The 23,946-nt window shown below is 43.7% G+C and overlaps 1 protein-coding gene across 1 annotated transcript in view; it reads left to right on the forward strand.

Moving 5' to 3' along the window:
- Positions 1-23,946, forward strand: part of MKL2 (MKL/myocardin-like 2) — a 152,204-nt gene that overhangs the window by 25,730 nt on the left and 102,528 nt on the right. The window contains exon 4 of the mRNA XM_015405428.1: positions 16,410-16,576. Coding sequence (XP_015260914.1) covers positions 16,410-16,576 — 167 coding nt within the window. The remainder of the gene's footprint in view (positions 1-16,409; positions 16,577-23,946) is intronic.

The raw sequence follows: 23,946 nt of genomic DNA on the forward strand, positions 1-23,946 counted from the left end.
AAAGAGTGTCAACAAATAGGGGATTTTCCTCACTGCTGGTGGGAATGTGTAAAAATTAAGTAGTTTGGATGGAAGTGCTTAAAATAATACAAGATGTAAACGCAATACAAGTCCCATTTAAGCCGGAGACTTTATTTTTAAATACATGGCCACAAGAGCTACTCAGTAGGCCACACAAAGATACCATTGAAGTCATGCTGGATGCTGCTAAAACTGCAATCGCTTCCCTATGGAAAGATGTTAAAGCACCAACAGTGAAAGTCTGGTTACGTAAATTATGGAATCATTACCTCATGGACGCAGTCACAAACAAACTGTACTACATAACTCATGGCACAACTCAAACCTTATTAATCGGAAAGTGGTATCCGGTACTAGACTACTTATCTCGGAAGCAGTATCTATCCTCTGAATGGTCCCAATTTCACAAATGGATTTGATGATTTATCTCTTTTTAGTCTGCTAAACCTCTAAACTTAGCACCAAAGATTTTATTATTTTTTCTCTCTTTTTATTTCCTTTTTCCTTTATTTTTATAAATCAGAATATAAGACACTCACTCTGGACAGAAGTCAAACCTTATCTATTTTATAGGAAAAATAGAAGATTTTGTCTACCAACTGTTATGATAGCATAGTAAATGTGAGTTAGCGAGACTTATCATTGTTGTATTCTACTTTAAAATCATTGATTATGCTTGTTGTTACACATAATCTTATGTTTATTTGCATTATGTAATTGCACAAGTAATAATTTTATGATAATAAAAACTTTAAATATATATAAAAAATGATTTGACTACTGTAATGCTCTTCAAATGGGGCTGCTCTTGTCACAAATCCAGAAGCTACAGCTAGTGTAAAATGCTGTGGCTAGGCTTCTAATGGGCCTTCCAAACGGGAGCACATTCAGCCTGTGCTGAAAGCATTGTACTGGCTGCCGATAGCATACTGAATTCGCTTCAAGGTGCTGGTTCTTACCTTTAAAGCCCTTTATGGTCAGGGACCTACATACCTGAGGGACCGCCTTTCCCCACAGGCTTCCCAGAGAGCACTGCAATCAGGGTCCCAAAATCAACTGGCCCTCCCCAGTCTCAAGGATGCCAGGCTGACTATAGCCAGGGCTTTCTTGGTGGCGGCTTCTTTCTGGTGGAATGAGCTCCCAGAAGAGATCAAGGCCCTGCGGGACCTTATGCAGTTCCACAGGGCCTGCAAGACGGAGCTCTTTCACCAGGCCTTCAATTAGGAGCTACCCCTCCAACAGCTGGAATGGCAGAGAACCTTGTCCCCTGGAGTCATCAGAAACAGCCTGCGCTAGCAGCCCAAAGGCTAGATCTATGGGCTGACCACTAGGATAAATCTCTGAAGGTTGGCCGCCATCATCTAATAATCTAATAATATTAATATATTAGTATTTTTTAATGTTTAGCACCTTTTAATGTTGGAATGTTTTATATGGTTTTAGGATTATTTAAACTGTTTATTTGTGTGCTTTTATTCTTTTATGTAAGCCACCCTGAGCCGGCTTCGGCTGGGAGGGCGGGATACAAATCTGATAAATAAATAAATAGGCTCTGGGCAAAACTTGAGAACTCCTCAATAGACCAGAGACTCTGTATATTTATTCACTTGCTGCATGAAAGAAACTTCCTAAAAGTAAGATGCCGTCCTCAAGGCCATCTCTCCAATGAGATCCCACTTGACCAAGGAGTCAAGTATGGTTGTATCCTGGCCCCTCTACTTTTTAACTACTGTATCAACTCCTTGGTGCAACAGCTAAGAAATCCAAGCTTTCATTCACCAAAGCTTGCTGACAAAACTATTCCTGCCTTACTATAAGCAAATGATACTGTCATCCTATCTCATTCACAAGTGGGCCTCAGGAGGCACTCTGTGCTTTTGGCACATACCCTGTTTCCCCGAAAATAAGACCTACCCCAAAAATAAGCCCTAGCAGGATTTCTATGCATTTGTGGTATAACCCCTAGTGTGTCTTCTTGAGAAAAAATAAATATAAGACAGTGTCTTATTTTGGGGGAAACATGGTACTATTAAAGAGGAGCAGCTTGTGATAAACTACCAAGAAACGGAAGTCCTTATCTTTACCAAAAAAAACATTGAATCCATAGATGGCAAATACAGGACCACAACACTGAACAAACAAAAATCTTTAAATATCTTGGTATAGTCTTCCAGTTGCCGTACATCAGAGAGCTCAGGCATTGCATGCCACAGAGACTGCCCACAGAGCACCCTCCACCATACTAAAATTCTTCTTTACAAAGGGAGCCTTCTTTATCCCTGCAGCAATCAAGGTCTTCCAAGGAAAGGTTGTATCTTAACTCTTATATGATTCCCAGCTTTATTTACAAAGAAGGACTCTCACTGGAAGTGGTACAATCCAAGTTCCTGCAAAAGTCCCACAATGTATTCCAAATGCCCTTCTTAGGTCCCGTTCACACGAGGGAATTTGGGCCAGTAGCGGGACAGTTCGGGGGCGGATCAAACCAGCGCGATCACACCACAACATCTGGGAAGCGTGGTGCTTCCGTCCCCGAACTGGCCCATCCACCCGATGCTACGGATCAAGTAGGAACCACCTACCGAGGTGGTTCATCTGCCTGCTGCGCCGCAAACCGGGAGTCTGATCGCCGGCGCAAGGATGTGCCGGCGCGTCTCCAGCTCTGAGCCGAACTGGGCATGCTCGGACATGCGCAGTTCGGCCAGCTCCTGGTTAGGGCCGTGTTTTCTCCCCGGCGTTTGATCGCGCCGGGGAGAAAAGGCGCAGCGGCCAGGAGATCCGTGGGATCCCGCCGCGGCGTCTCAACGTTGGCGCGGCTTTTAAAAGCCGCGCCTTAAGAGGCTTTTCCCCTGCCGTGTGGCAGGGGCCTTAGACTAGAGACTGGGCTGATCCCTGTGGAGACTCATATGTGGCTACTCGCATCCACCTGCTGGTTAAAAGTTACCTTCAGTCCAGTGGGTCTAGTACCCTTGATCCTTGCTGATAGTCACCATTCAACCTGGCAAAGAACAATAGAGGGGGAACTCCAGGAGCATGGCCTCTCCCCCTCCCCCAAAAAACCAAAGAAACAATTAAACAGTGGCTCTGGGACCATGCCCTACAATCAGATACGGCACAGATACAGAAATATCCAATTATTCTGTATGCCAAATGCTTTTAACCAGCAGATTATCTTAGATCCCTTGAGCTCTCCAAATATCGGAGAATGTTTACCCTTGCACACTTCCACCTTCTACCTTCAGCCCTCCTAGAAGGCAGATACCATCGTCTCCCATTCCCTCAACAGCTCTGCCCATGTTATACAGGGAAAGTAGAGTTTATTGAACATGTTCTGCTGTACTTCTCATTCTATAATGACATCCGATCTCAGTATATTATCTCCAATCCTGTCAACTTTACCAGGAAGACCTGAACAACTTTATGTCTCCCTCCCTGCAGACCCCTCGCAGGAGATAACTAATAAAGTTTCTAAATGTTGCCTTCGGGTGTATGGGATATGCAGGTGGCTGACTGACCCTCAATAGTTTTAATTCCCTGTCAGGCAAAGGCATCATCTCTCCATTCCCCCTCCCCCAAAATCTGTTTTGTGCTTGTCACATTGCATGTGTCCTCCCAATTTTTATTTTATATTTTTATTACTACTGCTGACTCTTTGGAGCTGATCTTGTATTGAAATAAACGTTGACTGACTGATTTCCCCCCACCCAGTGCATGATCCCACACCAATTGCGACCCCCTCTGGAGCTTTTAAGTCTGAAGCTTAAAAAAAAAAACGTTAGAAATTGAGTCATAGAACTTCCATGTGATGTGTGGTTTCACTTGACTTTTTTCCCTTTGTGGAATGGTGTAGGGTAGATAAGCAAACAATGAAAAGAAATGTTAAATATATAGACGTCCTTTCCCCCCCCCCCCTTAAATACGTTTGAGAGAAAATATTTGCAGTTGTTGGCAAGGCTCCATAGTTACCATAGACACAGTGCTTAATGCTTCATAGATAAATCACATTTTTTCTCTTTTACCACCATGTACTTAAAAAAAAGCCTAAAGAAGCTTCCACACTGTCCTCATCAGGGTCACATCAGTTAGTATTGCTCATTATTATCACAGAAACCATAAAGCTGCTTACTTCCATAAGGCTTTGTGCCTTTTCTATCCAAATTTGAGAGATGTATGGGAGAACACATCCTCCGTTTTAAGTATCCATTTAGCTCTGCTAGGTACAACAAATGAATACAATGGAATATGTTTGTTAATAGGTAACACAATGCAAAAAAAAAAACATGCAGCAGAAATATTTTTACAAGTACTGATTCTGACTTTCTTAGAGAAGGTAAATCTAGGTGACTGTACTTGCTGATACCGTTTGATGTAAATAACAGAAGTGACACTGACTACAATGACATCTTATATCTAAGTAATATTCCCTCATTTTGAATAAAATAAATTTTAACAACTAAGACGTTTTCTCACAACTGTTCATATTTCCAAGAAAAGGAAGGATTTTTGCATTAAATTCTCCTTTTTTGTTTAAAAAGATCAGAATTCTTTAAATATTAGTCGTCTTAGGAATGCTGTCAAGGGAAGCTCATGTAGAGCTGTGATGTAGCATTCTCTGGAATAATTTCCCATGTGTGTTGAAGGGCTCAATGCAGGTTACAGTCTTAAAATGCATTATGGAGTTAGACTAATGGAGTTAGAACAATGTATGCATTACTCCAAGGAAATAAGGTGGGAGATAAGTATTTTAAATAAATAAATAAAACCCCAGATTCTTAAAATCTGTTTCTTGGCCACCAAAAAGCCATCTCAGCTAAGAAGATATGGCACCTGGATTACAGATGTAACATTTCTGGAAATTTTAAAGACATGGAAAAAGTTTGGGGAGATCTCTCCCCATATTTTTCTAGGGGTTTTGTGGGGGACTTCATATTTCTAAACAGAGTCATAGAATCACAGAGTTGGAAGGGGCCATACAGGCCATCTAGTCCAACCCCCTGTTCAATGTAGGATCAGCCCTAGAGCATCCCAGACAAGTGCTTGTCCAGCCCCTAGACTGCCAGATATATATATAAGTCCTAGTGTATTGGCACTTTCCAGCTCTCCCATTGGTTGTGCTGTGCACTTCATCAGCCATTGGCCTGTCAACCGCCACTCAAGAGTACTTGCATTGGCTGGGGGCTGGGTCCACTCCTCTCCCCTGCCCACTGCTGGCTTGGCTACTCTTCCCTGTCAGAATAAAATGCCCAGATTTATTTATTTATTTATTTATTTAACTTTCGATTTCTATACCGCTCTATCCCAGAGGCTCTGAGCAGTTTACATAACTTATTAATACTTCTAACTAGGGCCACATAGTAGTTGGGGAAGGTGAGTGCCTATCAGGCACCCTACCGGCTTGTTGTTCTTTCGGCGACTCTTCTCTCCTCTGGCTCCGCACGGTGGGCGTCTCGGCTCGGCTCTGCAGTGGCTTCCTCTGGGGCAGTTCCTTCATTTGCGGATTGGCTCCGGCCGTGCTGCACCGCTGCGTCTCCGCGTCTCCTGGCTGTCTCTCCTGACAAAGACACTTCTCCTGCTTGGCTCCTCCACGTTTGGCTGGCTACTGAGGTGAGCCACTAGCCATCAAACCAATTCTCTTCTCCTCCTGCTGTGGGGCTCACTTTCCCCTCAGTGGCTGTTGCTAGGCAACCAAGCTTGGTTCTGTCAGTAAAAAGGAAGGGGCAGGAGACCCATTCCAGGCCTGCTTTGGCCTTTGTGGGGAACTCATTGGGGCCAGTTCTGACTAGGGTTGCCAGCTCCAGGTTGGGAAATTCCTGGAGATTTTGTGGTGGAGTCTACAGAAGCCAGAGTTTGGGGAGGGGAGAGGCCTCAGCTGAATAGAATTCCATAGAGTCCACCCTCCAAAGCAGTTATTTTCTCCAGGGGGAGAGAGATCTGTTGTCTAGAGTTCAGTTGTGATACCAGGCGATCTTCAGGTGCCACCTGGAGGTTGGCTACTCTAAGCCTGGCAGCACCCTGTGGGTGACTCGATGACACCTAACTGGTATGACTTAACTAGGCCTGGCTGCTTGCTCCTGTTCACCAGCAGCAGCCCACCAGGACAGGTAATGTGGCATAGCAGTTAGCGCTTCAGAGCAGGGTTTATCCGACCCAGGTTCTTGCTGTGGAAGCTGAGTGGGTGATTTCGGACCAGTTACAGACTTTCAGCCTAACCTACGTCACAAGGTTGTTGTGCAGATCAAAAGGGGGAGAGGAGAATGATGTGGTTCGACTTGACTGGTCAATAAATAATGCCCACATGTCTCATTTACACACTTTGTACTCGAAGTGCCTTTAGTGCTTACGAACACATGCTGTTAACTCTGGATTAAGTTGCATTCTGTTTCATTTGGTAGTCCCTTCCCAGCAGCCCACAATAATGGGTAAGAGCTTGGCCATGATGACCTTTGGACATACCGTTAAAGGTGTGCTTATTTGACCTCTGGAGTTATTGTTTTGTTTCCCGTTAGCGGGGAAGGATTTCAGTTTACAGTTGAGGATCTTAGGACTCAGAAGAGCAGTTTCACATGGCAAATTCAGGCTGTGGTTCAAGTGAGTCTTAACATACAGCCATCATTATGTAAATAGGCCATTATACATTTAGGAATTTGCTTCTGATAGAATATTAATCTGTCTAGTATAATACAATATGTTACAAGATAAGGGGTATGTTACAGAGCTAGTGATTTTGACAGTGTGAAGTCAATAGATGAGGACCAACACCTTCAAAGATATTTACCTGCTAGGTAGCGTTTTTTTTATATAGAGAGAGGAATAGGTAGTATCCAAGGCAAATCTCTGTATGGAATTTTTTTAATGTTGTACTTATTTTTTTTACTAGGTATTGAAAAGCCCACATTATGTTGTATGCCACCCCTCTTGGAGGGGGACAAGGGGGAAAAAAAGATTTGAAAGATATATATATTAAACGTAACTCTGATTGTTAAATGTCTGTGGTTTCCCAGTACACTGAATTGCTATTTTTGAACAACGATTGCAAGAATTACAATAAGCAATGCAACTGGTTTCCATGGAAGCTAATTCTTAGGTTTGCATCTGTTGCAGAGTGAAAAGTAATTGCAGTCTTATAAACCATAGCGCTAAAAGTGTGGGGGAAGCATGTTCTATAAGTTTTAAAGAATTAATCATTCCCTGCTTGTGAAGTGGTTTGCTTGTTGGTATGTGTTAGGTGGCAAAGCAGGGAGGAGGGGTAGGGCAGAAGTGGGTCTTTGCAGATGGGCTTTTAAAAAAGGCTCTCTGCCCCCTCCCTCGTGGCCAAGCTCTGTGCATATGCCCAGGGCATAGTCGGCAGATACATTTTGCAGTATACTTGCTGAAACTATGAGTCTGGCCAGTGCCTGGATAGGAGGCCCCTATATTCCACCTTGAGTCCCACATAAGTAGGGTTGCCAGCTCTGGGTTGAGAAATACCTGGAGATTTTGGGGGTGGAGTCTGGGGAGCACATGGTTTGGGGAAGGGAGGGACCTTAGCAGGGTATAATGCCATAGAGTCCACTCTGCAAAGCAGCCATTTTCTCCACGGGAACTGATCTTGGTCATCTGGAGATTGGATTTATACCCCGCCCTTCACTACCCGAAGGAGTCTCAGAGCGGCTTACAATCTCCTTTCCCTTCCCCTCCTTTACAACAGACAACCTGTGAGGTAGGTGGGGCTGAGAGAGCTCTCTCGAGAACTGCTCTTGAGAGAACAGCTCTGAGAGAACTTGTAACTGATCCAAGGTCACACCAGCAGCTGCATATGGAGGAATGGGGAATCAACCCCAGTTCTCCCAGATTAGAGTTTGTGCTCCCAACCACTACACCAACCTGGGTCTCAACAGGAGAGCTCTAGGTGCCACCTGGAGATTGGCAACCCTACGTGGGAGGATATAGATACTGTGAATGTGTGTGGAGGCTCAGGATGCTAGAAGCCTAACCTTCTCTAAACCCAGTTATGCCCAAAAAGGCTGCTGTCCTGCTTTGACCCTAATGCCGTTGTTGCAAGGACTAGAGTGCCTTGAGCTGAGGAGTGACATGGCCATTCCTCCCCAGCCTAATAAATGCCTCGTGATGCTGTTAGACCTGAAGTGGGGGGTGGGGGGGGCGGCAAGCCCACACAATCTCTTTTGCTCCTTGAAAATATCAGGGGGGAGGCTGGACAGGACACCCATTCCTGCAGCGTCTCTGCTTGAGCTCAGGAGCTGCAGTAGACATTCCTAGATGCTCCATGGAATGGGTTCTAGTCAGGGCTCTTTTTGTAGATAAAGCCCAGCAGGAACTCATTAGCATAATAGGCCACACCCAACAACAGAAACTCATTAGAATATTAGGCCACATCCCCTGACAGCACAGCTCATTGGCATATTACGATGTTTTACGTACGATGTTTTAATATTTAATGTTATTTAATATTTTTAATGTTTTTATTGTTTTATTATACGATCGGCGACATGCCGTGTAAGCCGCCCTGAGCCTACGGGGAGGGCGGGATAGAAATGTAAATAATAAATAAATAAATAAATAAATAAATTAGGCTACACCCTTATGTAACCAGAAGTGTGCTTATCCAGCCACACCCACCTTTTGCTTCTTATTCTGTTCACCTTGTTTGTTGTCAAAACCCAGGGCTTTTTTGTAGCAGGAACTCCTTTGCATGTTAGGCCACACACCCCGAATGTAGCCAATCCGATTGAGTTTCTGCTGTTGGGTGTGGCCTATTATGCTAATGAGTTCCTGCTGGGCGTGGCCAACTTGGAAGCCAGCCGGAACTCCGCTCCTGTGCGTTCCTGCCCCAAAATAGCCCTGGTTCTAGTGACAGCCACTGCTGCTTCTTGCAGTATCTCTTTTAGAGTTGGGCTGGAGCAGTGGGACAGCAGTACTTCTTCCGGGAGCTGAACTTTGGGAGAGAGACCCTCTGAAGCCACTTTGCATGAGCTGTGCCATTTCTACATTCTCGCAGTCTGTGGAGAACTTGCTGTGTTCTCTTATTGCCACTGCTGGGGAAAATATTTTTTTTGTTCCAAATAAAAGTTTTCTGATACCTTCTGGTGCAGGAAAGATATTCAGTCTTGGACTAAGGATGGTGTGTTCTTTCGGACTTGATTTTATTTTTCATAGAGTTTCCGGTACAGGATAGCCATTCTCAAAAGAGGCAGCTGGAAAAGTAGGATAGTCTACACAGAGGAAGCAAACCTGAATTTCCTTCCTCCTTAGTCTGAATCTAATACTTTCCTTGCTTTGTTTGGTTCAAGGGCTTGCCTGACGTGAATAAATAGAATAGCACCTGCAATGTGGTCATAAATGGAAATACCTTAGTGGTTAAATATATCAGTAAAATCATAAATAAAGTTAACTGTTCATAAATAAAGTTAACTTCAGTAAATGTCTGCCAGCAGTTAGAAAATGGAGGAATATCTGTGGCAGTGATTGTCAATTAGGGCCATAGGAGCAGGGGTCATTTCGTAGAAAAAGAGCTAGGGGAACTCATTAGCATAACTAATTAGCATATGCCACACCCCCTGACATCACCGGAAGTGTGTCATAAGGCCCCACCCCCTGACATCACCGGAAGTGTGTCATAAGGCCACACACCCCGCCCCCAACGGTCCCGGCCGCCGCCGGCCTTGCAGCTCCACGGCCGAGCCCCATGAGGGGCCCGGCGGTGGACCTGCAAGGCTGGCGGGAGTGCAAGGAAGCCCCGCGAAGGCCCTCCCTGGCCCCAGGCAGGCAGGGGTGGGGAGAGGCAGGGAGGAAGCAACTTACCCTCCCTCTTCTCCTGCCTCCTCCTGGCTGAATGAGGGCCGGAAGCGGGGCGGCCGGAAGCAGGGGGCGGGGCTTCGTCATGTGCCCCGCCCCCATACCTCACCCGGGGGAACTGCGATCCCCCCGAAATGACCTCTGCATAGGAGGCAACTCTACAACTCTTTCTTGGGGCACAGGGGATTTTAGGCAGCACCTTTCCTCCTCCTGAAGTGCCTTTTGATATCCAGCAGATGAGAACTGCTTCATACAACTCACCCTCCCTGAGAATAACATCTAGGTGTGCATTAAATAGTAATCCACCCTCATGTTAAGGAGTTGGCTATTGTCATCACAGGGGTCTTACTGAATGGACGCTTTAGATCTGTAGGTCGTATGAATGGGTGATAAACAGACCTAGCTAAAATTGATGTGTCCGGAGTGCTGTTTTTATGTCATGACTTTTTACTTGTGGCTTGGGGGATGTTAGGCATTCAGTGATAATATTGTACACAGGGCGGGCGGTGGTTATCGTGCACACCGACACTGCAGTCCGATGCAGAGTTACTTCAGTCTAAGTTCATTGATTTGAATATGCTTAGATTGAAGTAAGTCTGTGAAGGCTTACACCATTAAATCACTAAATGATGCTTGCTGAGTAACAAAAATAAGGCATTAGCTTCAGCCTTTTTCTGTCTCCTCTCTTGCTGCCACTTTGTGTGTGTCATGAAAAATCTCTTGTACCATCTTTTCCTCACATGTCCTTGGATGTACTAATTATAACTTTTGCTATGTATTCCTTTATATCGTCTGACTCTTTTGACAGTGAATTGGGTGGGAAAACCCCCAGGTCTCTCATATCCATGTGCCTACTACATGCTTCATTCTTGAGTCTAGGAATTTTCATTATTTATTCAGTTATGCAGTGCTGGCACCTTTAACGCATAAACAGTGCCGTCTTAAGCCCATTGATTTCAGGATGTAGCTCTGTTTAGGATTGCACTGTGATACTCCTAAAAAAAAAAAGAAAACCTGGTGGCCAGGAATGTAAAATATTTTTCTCCAGATCAATCCCCGATGGATTAGAAACTGCTGCATTTAATTATTGAGTGCTTGGTTTCTCTGACATGCTGCTAACTCTGTTGTGGAGGAGATGTTTTGGGGTTTGTGCTACTGACTTTGATCTAGTCCTCCCATTTTTCACTTTTCACTTTGCAACTGTTGTTTACTCTGTATGCTGCTAAATCAGTACTAATTTCTAAAAGAGAGAGGTAGACATTTTGCCTAATGTTGCCCCTGTTTACAACATTGATTTCCCTTTGATAATCATCTTTTGTTTTAGATTTCATGTAACCATGGTGATGAGAGTTGGAAGCAATAGAAACTGTTGCAACGTATTATACCTGTTTTATAGTTTGCTGATTTCAATTAGTAAATCATTTTGTATCAAGTAACAAATATAATAGAAAATTCAAATAGAAATGAACTATCTACATGCATATAGTTAAACGTTAAAATCACTCGTTCTCCTGGAAATACAGGTTTATAGAGATACTTTCTTGGAGCCATAAAATGCATGTTGGAAAATTGTTTTTTAACTTACCTTGTTTAACAGTTCTAATGGTTTTGTCTACAGTTTAATTTCACATGTGGGAAAACTTAAAACAGAGCCTTAATATGCTCTTCTCTAAAGTGCATTTATTTGCGAGTCCTGTCAGTTTTAATGGAATTTGGTTCTCTGGAAGTTCATGAAATTGAAAGGAATTGGTTTTATTGATGGGAATTGCATTGATGCCACAAATATGGCAATTTGCATTTCTGTAAGATTTTTAATAGGAATTCTGCTTTGAAAAGACTTTCCTAATGATGTACCTATTTTAATGAGTGCGTGTTTGGAGGAGATAATGTCATAAGATGGAATGGGAGTATGACAGGCAAAGCTTTCTAAAAGCTAATTATTAAGCAGTGAGTAACTGCCTATGATTGTAAATTTAATTTGATCTGAAAGCTGCTTCTAACATTACTTTTCTCTGTGCGTAAGTCTGGTTAGCCAAACTCGTGTCTGAGACACGCATAGAGAAAAATAATGAATATTTCTAAAATGTTCCCCTCTCCTTCTCAATCCACATTATGCAACAACATGGGGCATCTAAATTCAGCAAATATAAACAAATAGAACTTGGCTCACACAATATTGTCAATCACAGAATTAGGTTTTGTTTGTAGCCGAGTTTGGAATTCCTTAATATGAAATTCTAAACTCCCCAGGAATTAATCCCTTTATGATGAGTTCGATAAGGGATAATTTCTAATCCCATTCTCTTCATTCACTCATGCAATAGGTGCTAATGGTGTGTACCTCAAAAATCTGTTTGTGTAAAGAGGTTTTGCCCACTAGCAATTTCTTCATCTTTGCCCAACTTCTTTTCTAACTGCACCATGCCTTTAGAGAATGTGAATGTAGTTTTATTTTGTTAGAATGCTGTAACTTACAAATGTAAATTAGTACTGGGCACAGTCCAAGCAAGGGCTGTCCTGTTTTTCTTCTATCACCAGTCTAATCTAATCATTGCCTTTAAAAAAAAAGATTTTTAAATGTATTTTCTAAACTAAACCTCTATGGGGTCAGAGGAAGACAAGTAACAAGAGATAATTATTACATATTTTGAATTAATCGATGTTTCCCTAATATCAAAACGGCAATACGTGAGAGTTATTGCAATAAAATTGTAGGGAATAAAGCGAGCATTCAAAAACAGATTTGACTAAAGTGTATACTTCTTAGCTTAAAGTTATTTTTTAATAATAGGTAACAGACAGTCAGAGTTACATTCTTATACATTTTCTTCCTTTACATTTCTTTTCAAATTTCTTTTTATTTTTAGGATACTTAGGAGCCATAGCCCCTAATTCTGCTTCAGAGTCTAAGGATTCAGCCGTTGAGGAGTTCTTAGAACTTTCTTCATTTTCATCTTCTTCTTTTTGTGCATCTTTATCGGCCTCCAATTTCTCAGGTCCATCTTTATCTTCTTGTTGTTGCTCAGGAATTTTTTTTTATTTAAGAACAGAGTCAATCTTTTCTTTCTTCCTGTTGAAGTTGAAAATAATGCCTTCCGGTGTAATCCATCTGTAAGGGGTGTTATGCTTTTGCAAAAACAATGCCAAGTCTCTGTATTGTCTTCTTCTTTTTCTGATCTCAAATGGAATGTCTTTTAAGGTTTTGACTTGTTGTCCTTGGATTTTCAAAATATTTCCACTTGTCACTTTCAGAATCAAGTCTCTTGTTAACCTTTTTGAGAATTTGACAAATATTTCCCCGGGAAACTTATTTTTCTTTATATATTCTGGATATGTACGATATATCATATCCATGTTCCTTTGTAACACTTCCACTGTTAAACTTACCACGGGGGCCAGTTCCTTACTTAAAATCTCCTTCAGGTCCTCTCCTTTCTGCTCCGGAATGTTCTGAAATCTCAGGACATATGCTGATTTTTCCAACTGGAGAAGTAACAGTTGATGATTCTCAGAGATTTTATCCTTTTCCACCACCTCTAATCTTTGTCCAAACTCCTTGGACTTAAGATCAACTTTCTTCAGCTTCTTGGTTATCGTCTCTGTTTTTGCTGAAGTTTCTTGAAATTCCTTGTGCAACGTGTCAAATTTCTGGTTAAGCATGGTCATCTGGTCCACTAGAGGGCGCAAGGCTGCAGCAATCATTTCGGAGAAGTCTACAGTTGCTTCCGGTTTAAAAGCTGGAGACTATATGCTGTCTGCTCCTGTAAGGTTAGCTTTCGCTGCCATTTTCTCCGAGTGCTGCATCATTGTTTATAGTAAGAAGTTTTGAAAAGTCTCTTAAAGTCTGAAAATATCATTTTCTAGCTAATCTGCACCACATTCCATCAGCATCTGCTGTTTTCAAGCTGCCCCCGCCTTCAGCTTTTAACTCAGTTCTTTGGACATGGGGATTCCCCCCCCTTCCGCTTATTTAGGGCTTTGGGGCAGCTTTACTCCTGACGTTCAGATGGCAGCTTGCTAAATGGTAAGTTTACTCCCATTCTTACTTGCGTTTGTTTAAGCAGTAGGCAATATCGGTCCTGGTGGATCTCTTGCACGCTCGGTCAGGTGTGCGCCTCCCCATCGGCACGTTTGCGGGCCGCTCACATCAGAGCAACGATGGAGCGCACCCACTTGCGAGTTGCCAAAAACCGGAAGCCTAATCATTGCCTTTTGAGGTTAGGGATGGGGCGGTTCATTCTGATGCAGGTACTAGTCAGATTCAGTGACTGGGAGAAACCTGGGTACAGGCAAATGAACAATAAGATATTTAAAGTTGCCAGTGAGCTTTTTGGCCTATGCATTCTAGCCTCTCTTCTTGTGGAACATTAAGAGCCATATTCTAGAAGAGCAACCATGTTAGGCCTAGAGGAAATGCAACACCCTGTTGCTGTTTTATTAAAAATAAGGTATCTGTGATTCTCCTTATCATTTGTACTGAAGACCATATTCCTTCAGGGTGAGAAGGTTCACCATTGGGTTGTGTGGTTATTAGGGATAAAGTGCTGGGGGACTGCGCGTCTACTGGTGTTCCTTTTAATCCGTTCCATCAGAAGATGGAAGTATACATAAAATGTAGTCTTCTGTGTTCAAAAAACGATCACAAACATAGTTCATGACCATGATGATGGTGAATATTAGGACGAGAGCGACCTTGGAGGTGTTCTGGAGTTGTGCTCCTTCTAGCCTTAGATCCAAATTGCATCTTCTTTCCAGTGAGTACTGGTATTGAATATTACTGGTACTCATGGGTGACCTACACAAAAAATAGAAAGAACATTCTGTCTGTAGCGTTAGAAGGTAAGCAACATTGAAAAGTGGAAAGAAGCTTTGGAAGAGTAGATGAGTCATAAATAAAGAGAAAGGCTTTGCAAATGATACACCCACGGAATCTATCATAAGCAGCATTTTACTTTACCTCTGATCAGTACGAGTTTTGTGCAGTTATATAAGAATATGAGAAGCTCCCCCCCCCTTTCATTGGGTGGGAGGTTATGAAAGAGAGTGTACTTCACTATGGGCATCAAGAAGTCTTTTTAAATTAGCGCGTTGGCAGAAGAGGTGGCAGCTAATTTTTGATAACTGAGCAGCAGTTACGATTTAAAGGTGTGGTTCTAAACCAAGAGCTGTACAGAGTCAGGGTTAGGAAAGCATATTTTATTTTGGGTTTTTTTCCTGTATGTTTAAAAAGTATTCTATTTTCCTTTTTCCTTCTGGTTTTGAGGAGCCCTGAAAAAGAATATGAAAGGATTCTTCCACTGTGCAGAGGTAGGGGAAAAAGATGTGTGCCCATTTTTGAGGCAGCTGGGCCAATGTGCTGATTAAAACTGCCGCAAGATAGGGAAGATTGGCCCAGTTGGCAGCAGGAATGGCTGATGAGATTGACTTCATTTGCCCCGAGTGATTAGCTAAGTGGTGCCATGGCCACTTTCATGTTCAAATCAGCTAGGGTCACGTAGGAAGGAAGGAAGCTCTGCAAATGACACTGAATCCGCAACAGATCAAAGCTGCAAGTAGGTACAACCCCCTCACAAAGTGTCACACAGGTAGGGCTCTTCTCAAGGAAATTTTCATACGCCCCCTCCATAGCATCCTTCCCCCCCACCCCCAAGTTCTCAGAGGAATAGTTTGTGTATTCTGCCTGAATAATATGCTGTACTGTATACCTTGCTTTGGCTAAACATGTTGAAGTTCTGCATTAGGCAAGATTTAGAACAGCCTAATATTCACAGAAATCATATTGTTTGGTCAGGAACTATTGAGTGACTCCTATCTCAAGTGGTCCTTTCCCCAAAGCCACCTCCTTTCAATAGACTTGTATTTGTTACTGGTACACCACCGCAGTTTGTTTTAATTAGTAAAATTTAGCAGAGGCCAAGAACTTCGTGTTCTGTCAAGATTGATCTGTCCCTATTATGTTTGTAGGAGGTCCTCCCACCAGATTATGGAGGAGGCGCGCCAGCAAAGCTGTTACAGAAGAAGAATGGCAGTATGGATGCCCTGTAGATAAACGAAGTGTCATTCATCCCCAAACTGGTGATGAATGGCAAAGTGATACAGCTTATTTTCAGTGGAAATATGAAGCCCTGTGCATGTTACTGGTCATCGTACTCCTTGTATAAACTGGATAGGCAGCAGTGCGTAATGAAATGTAGTCATTATGAGGCTGACAAGGTAGTTGAAATTATTTTAGAGGTGACACTAAATGTTCATTGTGTGGTCTGAAATATGGATCAACAGACACAAGCCGTGGCCTACCCATACAGTTGCTGCGGATAGCAAAAAAAGAAGAAGTGGGTGGGTGGGGGGGATCATGAAATGCCGCATAGATGGTTGTGTGCAGCCTCCCACACTTAACAGCCTTCCTCTATTTCAGGTGGCAACAGCCTCATAAACAGAGAAATATTATTAGGAAAACTTATTTATTCTTTTGTAGCTTGTGTTTATGTTGATCAGAGGTTGTTGAGTACTGGAATGTGACATAGTTCTTCTTTTTTCTTTTACTAGTGTTTTTAGCTTTTTCTAACTAAACAGCCCTCTACTCTTTCTATCACCAGCTGCTTGAACACAATGGAACACTTGGGAACAGCGGACCCAGAAGATGATTCAGGATCATTGCCGCGCCTTGCACCTAGTCCCCACAGTGAGGCGGTAGCTCACGAATTCCAGGAACTCTCTCTGCAACCCATCCAGTGTTTGCCTCCCCTTAACGAAAGGAAGAATGGTGAGTACAGGACAGAGCCCCAATCAGTGTCTTGGTTGGATTGTTGAATTTTAGGTAGTGCTTGATTTGAGATGCTTCCTTTTTGTGCCAGCTAAGGTAGGATAGGATGGAATGGACCGTGACCATAAATGGTTCATGGAACAGGTATCTTCTCACACTCTCCTGCAGTTCCTGTGCCCCTCCTGAAAAGCCGAGTGTTGAGGGTCCTCCAGAACATAGTGGGACAGAATGTTGAGGGACAAGCTGCTATTCAAGAGGGACATTGGCAGAAATCAGCCTCCTTCCTTTTAGTGAAAGCTCTTCCATGAATACACTAGTTGTTGATTCCCACTTCTTGCTGTAGCATCTAACTCTGTTTCTGAGGGATCATCTTCATGGCTTCTGTGCAGTCCCACACGGGACTTCCACTTGTGCAGGCCTGCCATGGAGATTTCTTCTACAAAGCTCTCTAGAATGTTCAGAGCGCCTCCCCTCATGGGCCGGCTCTTTCTCACTCATTCAACACATGATGGGTTGGGGTGAGTGCTTCTTTTCTCGGTCCTTTCTTCATCGCCACAGAGATCAGACGTCTTTGCTGTCTTCTGATTTTCACAGGTTTTCCTCTAGTGGTTATTTTCGACCTTCACTTCTTGCTCAATTTCTAAAAAAAGGGATAAAGAACTTTAAAACCCCATAAATAGAGCTATAGCTCTATTTAAGAAATGTGCTGAGGCCTAAAAATGGCTCAGTCAGATGACCATGACTGCTGACTCCAGCACCTACCGTAGGCAAGGCCCACAATGTCTCTGTATGCTGGATTTGTAAGTAATTCACCCCAAAATCCCACTCAAATAGGGCTTCTAGACTGAGAGGCACCCCTTGGGAGAAGGCTTTAGTGGCTGCCGGCAAAGATCAGATGCCTTCCAAGGAGTTGGAACTAGACCGCAGTGCCTGTACCCCCCCCCCTTTGGGGTCAGTGCCATCAGGATCTGTATTGGAACAAAGCCCACTGTTGGCTCAAAAGAAATCCTAGGTGTTATGTAGCTCCTCAGAACTACCATTGCAGAAGAAAAAACTGAAGTCAAAGCATAAAACTTCCCATGCCCGCCCTACCGGGACCGGATCTGTCCCATACTCTGTGACCCCAAACCACCTCCCCAACCCCCAGATGGTCGCTGTCTCCTTCCTATGACAAGGTCATTGAAGTTGCTCTTCAGTCTCCTCCTGAAGCTGAAGCTCCTCCACCTAAACAGCATCGCAGATCTTCGGGAGATTCCATGCCCTCAGTATTGGGGACCACCACCTCCTCAATGGTTCCAGTATGCTCCACTGCCAATGTATTGGCCTATGAGTGGGAACAACAGCTACCCCCTTCTGAGGAATCAAGCTCCCAGCCACATTGTGCTCCCCTGCTGGCTCTGGTTGCTATGGATCCAAGCCGCTAGGAAGAGGAGAAGCATCTGTCTCTAGGTAGTTCTGATGCCCCTTCGGAACCATCACCTGATGAATGCATCATGGACACATTGCCTGTCTCCCCACTGGAGGATCTCTGACTTTATCCCGAACAGTTGATTCAGACGGCTGAGTCCCTCAACACTGAAGTGATCTGCTTGCAACCAGTTACATCTGACCCTGTTCTGAAAGCCCTCTACCCACCTAACACAGGTTTAATTGCTTTCCCAGTGCTACAGTGCTTGCTGGATATATCCAAATCCATCTGGACCAAGCCAGCATCAGTCTCTCCTGCTGCCAAGAAAACTGACCACACATCACAAGGTTTTAGGGTAGGACTGTGATTCCCTCTTTGCCCACCTCACTGCTAATTCCACTGTAACAGAGGTCATCCCAGCCAAGCAGTGCTCTGGGCCTCATTCCTCACTGTTCGACTGGGAAGGATGTAAGCTTGACGGCCTCGGCCATAAGGTCTACATGTCATTGGCTTTAATTCTATGCAGGGCGAACTTCAATGCCATCATGGGGCACTCTCAAACGTTCCTGTGGGAATGAATGGCTACGTTCTTTGACTCCCTCCCAGAAGAGCATAAAGCTGTGGCCAAAGTCCTGCAGGCATAAGGCTCTAAACTTGGAAAGCAGCAATTAAACACCACACGGCATATTACAGACTCATGCTGTATATCCATCGCCTCCACCATATTCCTACGGCACCACTCCTGGCTCTGATGTGCCACCCTGCCCAGTGACACTAAAGGTGAGGAAGGAATGTATTCAGCTCCCAGACAGACAATGTCCTTGACCGTGTGTGAAAGAACAAGATCACCACGAGGTGACCCACCCACCCAGACCGACAAATCTCACTACTTTCCGAGGCATTCAGCCCACTCACAGTCATCACGATCATATTGGGACCAACCCATCTGCTCCAATTCTTCCTTGCGCCCTTTTTTCCAGTACCCTCAGGGCAAGAAACAACAGGGTCACCCCCGCTCCAAGCAGGGTCCTGCTTCATCTCAGGAGACCTCTGGCAAGGATAAACCTCAATCCTGGCTGTTCTTCCAGTCAGTCTCTACCTGCCTTATCCTGTTTGTTGCACGCTCTACCCTGCTTGGGAGTCAGTTACTTCTGACACTTGGGTTCTTAGCATCATTCAGCAAGGATATTTTCTTCAGTTTTGTTTTTCACCAATTAGTCATCCTGCTTCCTCCCCCTCTGTGCCTCCTCCAGAGTTGCAAAAGGAGGTGCTCCAGCTCTTCAATAAAGGGGCCATCAAGCCTGTTCCATTAGTTGAAACCACTGCTGGCTTTTATTTTCATCATTTCCGGTTTGATAAGAAAGATGGTGGTAAACCTCCTATCTTAGATCTAAGGGCCCTCAATATTGTCCTCGTGGTCCTTAAGTTTTGTATGACCACACTACAGGCGGTCATGGGCTTGATTTGTCCCCATGAATGGTTTGCTGTTATTGATCTTAAAGATGCTTACTTTCATATTACCATACACCCCACATCCAGAAAGTTCCTTTGGTTCCAGTGCGGGCAGGTCTGCTACCAGTGCACTGCTTTCTTTTGTCTTGGCCACTGCCCCCAGGGTATTTATCAAATTCATGTCTGCGGTAGTCGCCCACCTTCACCTAAGGGTCTGTGTTGTCCAAAAAACTGGATGATGGGCTTTTTACCACACCCTTTCCTGAGCTGCTAGCTAGTCACATTTCTCTAGCTGTTTCCACCCTAACTGGCCCCAATGTGCATTTGCACCCCAACTTTGCACTTGGCCACATTGAACCCCATTTGCCATGTTGATGCCCATTCGCCCATCCTCAGCAGATCCCTTCAGAGTGCCTCACAATCCTCCCTGGTTCTCACCACCCTGAACAATTTAGTGTCATTTCACACTGTGAAAATTGCCCATTTATACTCTCTGTTTCCTATTAATTAGCCAGTTTTTGATCCACAATGGGACTTGTCCTTTTAACTCATGACTATTGAGCTTATGTAGGCACCTTTGATGAGGAACTTTTATCGAAAGCTTTCAGGAAGTCAAGGTAAACAACATTTATTGGGTCCCCCTTGTCCACATGCTTGTTCACCCCCTAACTGACACTAGCAGGTTAGTGAGACAAGATCTTCCCTTACAGACCCCATGCTGAGTCTGCTTCAATAGTTTTTGTTCATCAATGTGCCTACTAATTCTCTCCTTAATAATGTTTTCCACCAACTTATCCGGTATTGACATCAGACTTACTGGCCTGTAATTTCCCGGATCTCCTCTGGAACCCTTTTTAAAGCTGGGGGTGACATTAGCTACCTTCCAGTCCTCAGGAATGGAGGCAGATTTTAATGAAAGATTTCATATTCTTGTCAGGAGATCCACAAGTTCACATTTGAGCTCTTTCAGAACTCTCGGGTGTATGCCATTAGGGCCTGGTGATTAATTATTAGTTTTTAAGTTGTCTATCAGTCATAGCACTTCCTCTCTTGTCACCTCAATCTGACTCAGGTCTTTCAACACCCCTCCCGAAATCAGCGGTTCTGGAGTGGTAGTTTGTAATTGCTTGCCTCTGTGTCATAAGCCTGGTATTCTTGGACTCTCCCATCCAAATACTAGCCACAGCTAACTCTTGCTTAGCTTCCAATGTCTGATGAGATCGGTAGAAGAAACCTCTGTGGCCAGCCTGCGCAAGTGTGGTCCCATGCTTGCCTGCACAGAAGACCACTTGATGAAAAACAGTTAAAGGTAGGTGTAACCTTGTTTTTCCCTGTCCTCTGGGATGGCTGACTGGGAGGAGCACAAGGTCTGCAGAAGAAAGATGAGAGACTTGTTCCATAAACTTGTTCGTTCGTTCCAACTCAAGGTGAATTCTTGAAACTCACTCAAGAGCACTGCAGAAATCACCAAATACACAATCTTAAATATAGATGTGTCCTTGCTTGTTTGTTATGCCAAGTGATGGGCCTTTCCAATGCTAGTATATTATAACTTGTATATACCCTGATGAGCTGCTGAAGTACCTCCAAAACTATGAACCGCCAGTTTTGTAAGGATCAGTTATACTTAGAGAATGTAGTGGATATTATTCAGTGCCACGTCTGTGGTTTCTTTTGGACAGAAATCAAGGAAGTCTAATCAGGGCATGCCTGGCCTGCACACAGACTTGTTTCAGTTTGTTGTGGTTTCTGTTCTTTGTTTGGCAAGGCAACGCGTTTGTATGCGATCATCTGCCTTCTCTTCACCCAGAAATGTTTCCTATAGTGAGTTACCATTGGATTGTTGTAGAACATCTGGGATTACTTTTGAGAAGCATGGCTATCCGTTTCTGAATGAAATTTGCAAACTCCTCATAGTATCATTGTTACCCTAACACCAGCACCGACTCAATAATCAACAGCCTGTTGGGAGCCCAGACTGTGGTAGTAATGACCGTCTGGAAGCTGAGAGTATACTGCCATCACTTATAAATACTTACTAATATTTATCAATATTTATTGATATTTATGTTTACTGGCACTTATATGATTTTATATGTTGTGATTTACTACTACTACTACTACTACTACTACTACTACTACTACTACTACTACTACTACTACTACTACTACTACTACTACTACTACTACTACTACTACTACTACTACTACTACTACTACTACTGATACTACTACTTCTACTACTACTACTACTACTACTACTACTACTACTACTACTACTACTACTAATAAATAATATTTTTGCGATTTCTTTGTTACCATAAAGGATAGATTGTTGAGGATAACTTTGCATAAAATTGTAAATGAGCCGTTAAAACGGAAAAGAAAAAGGGACCTCACCTTCTGGAGAAGAGGAAGCAAGCAAGAATGGCATTGTTGATGGTTGTAGAGCTGACTGCTAAGGTGTAAACGGGGGGGGGGAGCCCCTCTTTGATCCAGTACAATTTTTGTCCCTGCATTTTGTCATACCCATGGTGATTTGCAAGTTGCATTCTTCTTTTAACCAGAAAAATGTTGTAATTTAAATATGTTTGTAGTGCTTTAGAATTTTAGGCTTTGTTTAGAGGAGAAATAGAAATACTTCACTTGAAGATGTCTGTCCTGTGTGCAGAAGCAGATCCAAATGGTGCAAGCTGTAAAAAGTTGTGGGCTGTGGATGGATACCTTCATTATTCTGATGGTTATCTAATTGATGCTTGCTGTTCCTTTTCTTCTCTGAACCATAACCATAATTTCTTCTTAATGCTGGCCCCCTGGGAGCAACTAGTGTACCAGCAGGCTACACAAGGGCAGCCTCATTCAGGTTGCAATCTTGAGTGGCTTTACAAGGAAGGAAGGAAGGAAGCTGAGCAAAGTGGGACTTATTTCTTAGTAATCATGGTTAGGGACCCAACTATAGCATCTAGGGTCACTGGGTGTGTATGTGGGAGGGAGTATTTGTGAATTTCCTGCATTGTGCAGGGGTTGGACTAGATGACCCTGGAGGTCCCTTCTAGCTCTTTGATTCTATGATTCTATTGTGCTGGGCCCTCTTCAGCATAAGCAAAGGTCTCTGGTTTTGTGCAAAAAATACCAGCAAGGCATTTAGATCTTGGGAACAGATGTTTGCATTTTATATTACCTCACTGGCAACTTATTCTGAACGGACTAGATTTCCTCCAGTGCTGTTTTTAACCTAGATTCTGGGCAGGCTTTTTGTTGCAATTCTATTTGCTGTCTGATTTGGATTATTCATCCTCTGCTTGTTGGAACTTGATTCAGCAGTTCATATTAGGAACAACATTCATCAACATAGGAATCAACAATTTGAAAGAAAAATGCCTTGGGAATGTGCCTGTTCACGGTGTGTTTTGTTTGATTTCATGCAGGTCGAATGGGTAGATTCCAGGTTTTGGTGTGGTTTTTTTTAAGCTGTTTTTTATATTTGGTCACCAATTCCTTTATAAGTTCTCCCTTTTCCTGGAGGATCTGCTCTGACACGAATCCTGCTTGTGGCTTACCATTACTTTGGCAGCAGTCGTTTCAGGCATCTATTACTCCTGCTCCATGGGGGAGATGGGCACTCTCCCAGCAGTTGTGATTCTCAAGTGGATGTCTTGGAGGGGCACATTAATGAACAGTCAGCTTTGATGTCAGCTTCAAAGAAAGCTCTGGCTGGTTTGTTTTTTAGGCATAGGTACAATTAGACACCATAATGGTGAAAGCGCACAAAGAGAGGAACAGAAAAATAAAGCTCAAATAAAAGGCAAAGGTATTATGATTTTTTTTTCCACTTTACTAATCTATAAACAGGAGCTGCGGTGGCTCAAGTGGTTAAGACGCTGAACTGCAGGCTGTGGAAGGTCAGTAGTTCAGCAGTTCGAGACCCGGGTGCCGCATGATGGAGTGAGCTCCCGTCTCTAGTTCCAGCTCCTGCCAACCTAGCAGTTCGAAAGCAAGAAACTGCAAGTAGATAAATAGGGACCACTTCGGTGGGAAAGGAACAGCGTTCCGTGCACCTTGGTGTTTAGTCATGCCGGCCACATGACCACGGAAACGTCTTCGGACAGCGCTGGCTCTTCGGCTTTGAAACGGAGATGAGCACCGCAACCCTAGAGTCGGATTCGACTGGCTTTCGAGCAAGGGAGACCTTTACCTTTTTAATCTATAAACTCCCATCTTAACTTTCAGTGGAGTTGTTTTAAAATGTCACCTTTTTCGTTTCCCTCAAGCTCCTACAACTCCTGTTGCAGTCTGGGCCGCTCTGATAAAGCCCCGTAAACAAAAGGGTGCCAGGCTTTTTGGTGGGAGAGTCAGCCGTCACTCCTGTACAGATGGTTCTTCTCACCTGAGTGGACATGCTCAAGCACTAAGATCTACATCTGGTGCTCCATTCCTTGTGTCCCCATCTACTAAAATGAGGTGCGTGACCACAAGGGACAGGACAGTTTCAGCAGTGGCGCTGGGCCTG

This window comes from Gekko japonicus, unplaced genomic scaffold (assembly GCF_001447785.1).
Source record: "Gekko japonicus isolate JY-2015 unplaced genomic scaffold, Gekko_japonicus_V1.1 scaffold1527, whole genome shotgun sequence".
NCBI classification, from domain to species: Eukaryota; Metazoa; Chordata; class Lepidosauria; order Squamata; family Gekkonidae; genus Gekko; species Gekko japonicus.